The 8,175-nt window shown below is 34.7% G+C and overlaps 1 protein-coding gene across 2 annotated transcripts; it reads right to left on the bottom strand.

Moving 5' to 3' along the window:
• Positions 1–608: 608 nt before the first annotated feature.
• Positions 609–7,375, bottom strand: LOC120091501 (metal transporter Nramp6-like). Of its 2 annotated transcripts, none has more exons than XM_039049568.1 (14): positions 7,207–7,375; positions 6,630–6,781; positions 6,353–6,431; positions 6,205–6,245; positions 5,639–5,717; positions 5,428–5,532; positions 4,555–4,664; positions 4,183–4,364; positions 4,029–4,098; positions 3,647–3,820; positions 3,415–3,519; positions 2,969–3,100; positions 2,499–2,594; positions 609–1,372 (listed from the first exon to the last, which is right to left on the bottom strand). In XM_039049568.1, the coding sequence occupies exons 2-14, from the start codon at positions 6,747–6,749 to the stop codon at positions 1,028–1,030; spliced, it is 1,638 nt and encodes a 545-aa protein (XP_038905496.1). In that variant the 5' UTR covers positions 6,750–6,781; positions 7,207–7,375; the 3' UTR covers positions 609–1,027. The 2 variants fall into 2 exon arrangements, with proteins under 2 accessions (XP_038905496.1, XP_038905497.1); XM_039049569.1 differs by lacking the exon at positions 7,207–7,375 and adding an exon at positions 6,937–7,150.
• Positions 7,376–8,175: the final 800 nt, after the last annotated feature.

The raw sequence follows: 8,175 nt of genomic DNA, 5'->3' as shown, positions 1-8,175 counted from the left end.
CAAAATTCATTTTTGATAATTAAAAGCATGTTTCAAAATGATTTTTGAAAATGACCAAAGTGATTTTAGCCATTTCAAAATCACTCCCAAACATGTTTAAAGTGTGTTTTAGATTTGTGTAGCTCGTAAAATTAGTAAATTTTTGTGAGTGGTGTGAACTGACCAGAACAATAGGATTTTTAGAGGCATGGAGAGGGTTTGTAGTGAGATTTGGTCCCTTGTTCATTATAATATTTTCTTTTGTGGGCTTCAAATTCGAAAGTTTTTTTTGTAACTATTCTATAGGTATTATTTTGCATAATTGAGTCCCTTTTTATAGAGGGTACTCCTCTCCTTTTTGTGGCTGAATTTTTTTATCCTTATATTCTTTCATTTTTTTTTTCCTCAATGAAAGTGGTTATTCCCATTTTTGAAAAAAAAAAATTAAGAAAAAGAAAGGCAAATTAATGGGGTTTATAAAGCCTAGCACTAGACATCATATTTATTAAATACAACATATCGATTATTACCTAAATAAAAAAGTAACTGGGATTAAATGGTTGGATAAGTTTAAACTACAATCAAGGACTGAATATTCAAATAAATTTGATTGCGCGCACACTTTTTGATGTCACGACATACTAAGTTTATTTTTATCAATAAACAAAGCATCCATTATGAGTTACTGTTGGGTTAATTAAAAGTTAAAAACCCAAATACAATAATAATAAAGTGTCATTTCTAAGTAGAGAGAGGGGCAAAAAGGTAAGTGTGTAATTATTGTTGTACTAATTAAAACCCTAATTGAAAGCTCAAGTGAACACTGCAAAAGTAATGCAGTTAGCTTAGCTATTAGGCAGAAAGTGGTGATGATATACCAGTAGAGTTGGCTTAAGCTGATTAAACTCTTTCTTTTTTCCTTTTTTTTTTTTTTTTTCCATTTTGCTGTGCTTCTGAGTTTCATCTGTTTGTTCTATTTCCAAACAAATGAAACCAACACCCAAGGATCTGCCTTCTATAGGGTTCAAATTTTTAACCATATAATCTGTCAGTTTACATCATTGGTAGTTCTAATTCTTTGAGGCAACTGCATGCTTACTATATCTTCATTTGGGAGACCATATCCCGATGTCTTACTCGGCTCGTTGCTCAATCTTCGACTTTCTTCTGTTGTTAGTGCTAAAAGATGAGTGATCTCCTTGGTCTTTCTCAAAACTAGATAAGCAATTCCAGCTAAATATAGTGCCATGCCTGAAAATCCAAGTATCCCTATGAACACGACTACTGCAAGTTGGAGATCGTTATGAAGGATCACGTGGATGAAACGAGTCATGAGGTAGTATATATTTATAGCCATGATGAGGAACCCAATAATCCATGTCAATACTGTAATCTGCATTTCAAAAATATATAACGAAGATAAAATAATAATAATAATAAAACTATGATGATCATCTAGGTCTTGTCAAGAGTGTGAGACCCATTTCATGACGTTCATCAGTTCATCCCTGAAAATAAAATCTAAAAGGAGGATGCATTTCAACCAGAATAATCAAACCTTTTCTTGGTTAATAGGATTAGTATGATAGAACTAGCCATTCATGTTTGCTATAATAATTGAGGTAAAATTAACAAAAGCTTCAAATTCAACTCTAAAATGAATAACAGTGTTGTTTTCTTCATGACGTTAGTGAGTAAAAATTTTTTGGGTCATGTTCAGTAACTATTTTGGTTTTTAGTTTTTGAAGATCAAATTTATAAACAATACTTCTATCTATAGTTTTTTTTGTCTTGTTATCTACCTTTTATAAATGTTCTCAAAATTCATGCAGAGTTTTGTAAACTAAAAAGAAAAAAGGTAGTTCTTAAAAAACTTGTTTTTGCTATTGGAATATGGCTAATATCTTAAATGTTTCTGTTCGGTACTTAAGCACTTTGGAGAACCACACCCCAAGAGCTAGCAATTGGGATGGGAGACCAAGCCACTTAAGTACCACATTGGTCATCCCATTCTAACCAATGTGGGACATCCGATATTATCTTGGTTCCTAACAATACCCCATCCCCGGAAAGCGATGTCCTCTGCGACTACTCCAAACGGTACTTCACTGGTCAGAACCATTCATTGATTCCACTCCGAAATGTCAACAACCGGCTCTGATACAATTGTTAAGTATTTAAGCACCTTGGAGAACCACAACCCAAAAGATATTGGGATACGTGAGACAAGTCACTTAAGTACTACATTGGTTATCCCATTCTAACCAATGTGGGACAAAGACATCTCGTACTATCTTGGTTCCTAATAGTTTTCTTAGAAAAGATGGAGGTCATGGTAAAGAAATGAGAAACAAGCACAATTTTCAAAAACCAAAATCAAAACTAAATGACTATCATAGAAACCTTCACTATAAGAATTTGATCGATGTCTAGCTCAAGCTTTGTGTGGGATCATCTAACAAAAAGATAACCAAAAAAAAAAAAAAGTCAAGTATCATAGAGATGCAGTCGGAAATTACCGCAGTAGAGTTGACATGTGGTCCCATCTTGGTCTTACTGCTTGTAAACTTCAGAAGGGGAACGAGAGCAAAAGGGAGTTCAAATGACAAAATCATCTGCAAAAAAAGATTGCAGGGAGTCAAAATGCTTTGGCTTTCAATCTTAAAAGGTATTTGGTCGGCGACTCAGCACACTACAATTGAACTATGCCAAGAAACTTGGTTCCTCAGTGAAAAAGATGGTGGATCAGCGTTAAATCCTAAGCATATGGAATAAGAAACCAATTCAATGATTACGGTTGTTGATCGGTTTACCGCTTCAATTAATTAAAATGCATGTTTCAAAGTGAATTCACCACCATTTTCTATCAACTTCTACCCAAATTGAATTTGTTTAACAACATGCATAGAACAAAGACAAGAGGTATTGGCAATGCAAAGCTGACTGACAGTTAGACCTCAATTACGATCGTAGGAAGTATATCTCTTACCGACGCAATAATGATCAGCTTCCCAGCCCCAGAAGACCCACCAATGATTGCAACAATCAAACTAGGAACAATTGCTAAGCTTCGAGTTAAAAAGTTTCTAATCCATGGCGTCAGTTTCAAATCGAGAAACCCCTACAAAAGAGAGGATACAAACAGGAATGTGTTAAGAAAGGAACAAACTTCAAAGAAACACAAGTATCAAAATGTTGCTTGAAATCAAGCATTATGGAGTACCCACAAGTACGCCCTGTTTATGACCATGGAACATTCAGAAAATTTTGAAACCTCTAATATGCTATTTCCAATTTACTCAGTACCAATAATATATATGCAGTCAAATACTCTACCACTGAACTATGGACCCACCAATAATATATATGGATGAGAGCCAGAATTCAGAAATTGAAAAGCAGAGCTTTAACATGGAAAAAGGACTAGCATAATACCTGCATAACATACTGTCCTGCATAGGTTCCTGTTATGGTAGAACTCTGACCAGATGCCAACAAAGCAATGGCAAAAAGTTTTGAACTCCATTTACCCAATACATTCTGAAAAAAGAATACAAAACTTCCTGAGTAAAACTGGTGAGTAAAACTGGCGCACCACTGATGAGGAAAAAAATCCCATGAGGTAAACAAAAAGGATACAGGCAAGAGTTGCTAGATCACTACATACTCTCAATAAAAATGAAGCTTTATTCAAGTCCAAGTCATTGCAGCTCATTTGGTCCTCCTTATTTAGATCTGGGGAATTGCAAACTGCACCACTAACTGAAATAACTGACACATTAATGAGGAAGGCCACCATAAGAGCAAAGCCACTCTCTATCATATAAAATCTGCAAGCTTCCTGTAAAGAAAACGTATACTGTTAGTATGATAGAATGTAGAATTGCAATTTAAATAATAATGCAGAAACCAAAGCTTTGATGCATGCTTCTATGAACCTATGAGATACTTACATATTAGGTAAATTATTAAATAGATTATAACTCACCCCAGAAGTTTTTAAGTAATAAGGAGAACAAAGGTTAAGACTGATGAAGATGAAACATCACCTTGATGCCCGAAAGGGATCGGGGTATTTTCCTAGAGAGTACCAGTGCTGAATGAAGAAAGAGATTGTGTCTGCAACAGGTAATTAGACTTAGAATATTGAGAAGTATAAGGAATGAAGAGTATGAATGTTATTAAAGGATGTAAATGACATACGGCATAACCATAGCACCAAGAAGTGAAATTGCAAGACCAGTAGCACCACTTCCTTTCAATTGAGGGACAAATAGCCCATAAAGAATTTCTCCAACATCGGGCTTAGCATAGCCCAGCTCCAGGAAGAAGCAAATCGCAATTGTCAATACAAGAAAGGCAATCAAGAATTCAAGCTTTCTAATCTGCATGGTAGATAGAAACGCAATCATGGTGAGCATTTAAAGAAGCTAAAGTTCAGCTCTAAAATTATGCTATCCCCTTGACTATACTAGCACAAACAGGAGAATTATTTCCAAACGTGAGTATTGATGCATGGCTTGGAAACTCTATTACTGCAAGATAAGTAAAATCCAAAAGTAAATCTCAAAATACCCCATATTGCTGCAGTGCAAGAAGTAACAGTGTACTAAGCCCTGTCAGAAGAACGCCACACCAAACAGGGATGCTGAAGAGCATATTCAATGCAAAAGCAGTTCCTATAACTGGAAACATAAAGGAGAAAACATAAGAATAACTTCAACAACAAACAAGAATTCTATACCAATGAAAGTCGCATAGCGAATACAGTATAGAATACTTCATAGAATATCTGAATGCTAATTTATTAGAGAGAAAAGTAATAATAATGATAACTTTCATCTCCTTATGGAAGCAATGATCCTGTGTTTATACATTTTTAATGTTAAATTCTACATTTAGTCTCTCAACTTTGAAGTTATTTTTATTTGGTTCCTGAACTTTCAAAAGTATCTAATAGATTCCTAAACTTCCAATTTTGAGTATAAAAGGTCCCTAGACATTTACTCTTTTGTCTAGTTAGCCCCTTGGAGACTAAATTTGTAATTTAACTTGACTCGAAAGTGCTTTTTGATTTGGCTTGTACGCTTGATCATATAAATATCAAAAACTACAGTTGGTCAATGGACGTCTAATCAGCTTTTACACAGCATATGCTGAGTAGTCATGATATTTCCCTCGGAGACTAAATTTGTTTAACTTGACTTGAAAGTGCTTTTCAATTTGGCTTGTACGCTTGATCATATTGGCAACTGATGGAGACTCTTTTCGATTGGGTAACTGTTATCGTACAAATCTCGGAAAATTCATTTTAAAATAAACCATCCACCATGAGTACACCAAAGGCAAGAGACTAAACGTGCAATAATTGTGTTTATTTCTTCTATGACCAAGAGTATTTTTCACTCAACGATTAGGTTTCTAATGAATAGGATTACTTCACTTTACCTTCGGGAATATCACATGCAACAATTGCAATTTCAGCAAGGACCCAAAGGATGAAATTTTGTGCCTTGGGGTACTCAGCTTTACAGTGCTCTGCTAAATGTTTCCCTACACTTACCAAAAAAACAAGAAGAAAAAGATGTCAAACAACTCTTGAAACTATGAAAATATTACAATTTTGATAAGGAAAAGAAGTTATGCAGAAATCATTTACCTGTCACTACCCCTAAATTGGCTGCTAAAGACTGAATGATGAGGGCAGCAAAGGAAGCCACTAATATGATCCACAGCAACTGTACGGAGTGAAGCAGCGTTAGTTGTTAGGTTTGCTAGGAATATAACGAGCAAGTGCAATTCTAATGATATGATAGGACTTACTAGCTTCAACAAGAAAAGATAAATATAAATAAAATTGGAGTCTATAAAGAATGTTCAGTACATTACATAACTGAAAACTTGTAGAAAATTTCTAGCTCTGAAACTTGTCTTCAGTTGATTTATGGGATTAGGCAGCACTAAACTTATGTTTCTATAATCATGATATTTTTTTATAGTTGGACAGAAATTATGTAAATGAAGAGGCCTATGGTGAATGGATCATCTCAGCTCTTCATAGCAGCATATATAGTTTATTACTAATTAAACTAATCCATCCAAATAGAAGGGTGTGGGGATAAGAGATTGAAAGATGATAACAAACTTTGGCTCTTTGACCCCAAAATCATGTGTTTGTTGGTTGTTAAAAGTAGAGAAACTATATCAAAAAGACTGTTTACGTACCCCATACTTGTACTGTGCTCCAGATTGTAGATCAGTCTCAACTGAGAATAACCAAACAAAATTTTCAGAATCCCATTCGTAATGGAATAAAAGAGACAAACCACACATCAAAAAGTAGTGTACGAAGGAGAGAAACTAGGAATCTTACAATTCCCAGGATCAATATATGCAATAGAAACAAGAAATCCCGGGCCCATGTACGCAAAAAGGTTCTTCCAGCTTTTCTTCTGCACATAATACGCAACAGTAGTTCTCAATCAGAAAATTCCTTCAGCACTTTTGACCATACCCAATACTCCATAGCTTACACAAGTTGCTTGAACTTTAACATGTTCTCATTTAAAGTACAATTAAATGACTAATTATCCAATCATTTGAGAATTCTCAAGTATTAATCATCTGAACATCAAAACTAAAAGACTCACATCAGGAACAATAATCTGATCAGTTTCTGGGTTCTCGATCAACGGTGCGTGTGAAAAACTCTCATCTCCAGCCCTAACAAGGAATTGTGGCTGCCCAGAACCAGACCCTCCAGCAGCCATTTTATTGTTCCTCTACTTTTCCCCCCCTCTTTCTGAAACAAATTGAAATCTAAAATGTTAGCTAGAAAGAAAACTCAAGAGTAAACAAATAAACACAACCCATTTGCTATCTCCATCAGAAAACTAATAAAACGAGAAATTGAAAGAAAATTGAATAAGAGTGAACTCTCAGATAAGGACGAATTACACAATATCCAGAACAAAAAACAGATCCCCTGTTCCGTTATTCCATAGCTGATTAGGTTAAAAAAAACTCGAAATAGAATCGGATAAACACAATCTAATAGATGACTTGGAAATGAACGCCTTAGGGGTAAAAAGAGAAAGGGGAAAAGGGGCAACAGATCTCAGTTCGCTAAATTTTCTGCGATATTTTCCGAAAATAAAAACAGAGAGTTCAGGCAAGTGATCCGGAATGAAAATGAAATTGAAGAAATGGGTTATTTGAAGAACGAACCTTAATCCAGATTATGATAAGGGCGTTTGATGATGGTGGATTCGATAAGCTGGTGGTCAGAGCTCCCGCTTTGTTTACTCTTTCAGACTTCTCTCTCCTTTAAATAACCTCCCTCCCTTCCTTTCTCTCTCCTCCCTTTTCCTGTTCAGCTCCCTTTCTCAGAGCAGCATCTCTTCCCTCAAAATTTACTCTACTTTTAAATTAAGTACACATTAAATTCCAAATTACAAATTTATGTCTGTTTAATACTTTAAACCATCTTTAAGTTGTAAATTGGGTTAATCATTAGTCATCAAGGCTAATAATAGCTATGGTCACTTGGTGGACTCATTGACGTGTTCCAACGGATTATAAATGAACGAATATAATTAGAGTTGAATTACATGTGAGATCGTTGAATTAAAGTTAATAATGTGGGATTGTTGATTTGTGATTTATATACAACTAGGTTATTTATAGATATTAGAAATCTATTGTTGGAAACTTCGATCTTGTGTGTGTGACAGTTGAGTGAGAATAGAAACTAGTGAAAATGAGTATTGGAGTGTTATGACACCTAACTTTTGTTCTCATGGTTACTAGAAGTGATTGAATGTTCTATCTAAGATTAAAGATTCGTTGTCTACTCTAACATCGCTTGATATTTAAAGCGTTTAAAGTAGATCTAACGGTCTCTATATTTTTCTTTGACGTTGAGTAAAGAAAGAGATCGAGTGAATATGATAAGGTGGACTCACTTAACTTCTTTTAGATTTTTTTTTTTTTTTTTAGTATTGTTTTAAATAAGTTTTGGTCACGAATAGATCGAAGAACTCGTCTTTTGAATAATCACTTTGTTTGAAGTTTTAATGGTCAAGACATGTTACTAGATGACGGTAGAAAAGATTGTGCATTCCAAGACAAGGTGATCATTGAGAGATGATTTATTGCATCTAGTCTTGTGTGAATTTGAGAATGCTCTTTTGCAAG

The sequence above is a fragment of the Benincasa hispida genome, chromosome 11 (genome assembly GCF_009727055.1).
Source record: "Benincasa hispida cultivar B227 chromosome 11, ASM972705v1, whole genome shotgun sequence".
Lineage (NCBI taxonomy): Eukaryota > Viridiplantae > Streptophyta > Magnoliopsida > Cucurbitales > Cucurbitaceae > Benincasa > Benincasa hispida.
This window is presented reverse-complemented; position numbering and strand designations above follow the sequence as displayed.

Excerpts from the sequence above, each read along its gene's own strand:
- LOC120091501 (XM_039049568.1), bottom strand. The coding sequence starts at position 6,749 with ATGGCTGCTGGAGGGTCTGGTTCTGGGCAGCCACAATTCCTTGTTAGG. Across the intron at positions 5,533-5,638 it reads CAATTTAGGGGTAGTGACAG|GGAAACATTTAGCAGAGCAC; the intron begins GTAAATGATTTC and ends TGGTAAGTGTAG. Across the intron at positions 3,821-4,028 it reads GATCCCTTTCGGGCATCAAG|GAAGCTTGCAGATTTTATAT; the intron begins GTGATGTTTCAT and ends TTTTCTTTACAG.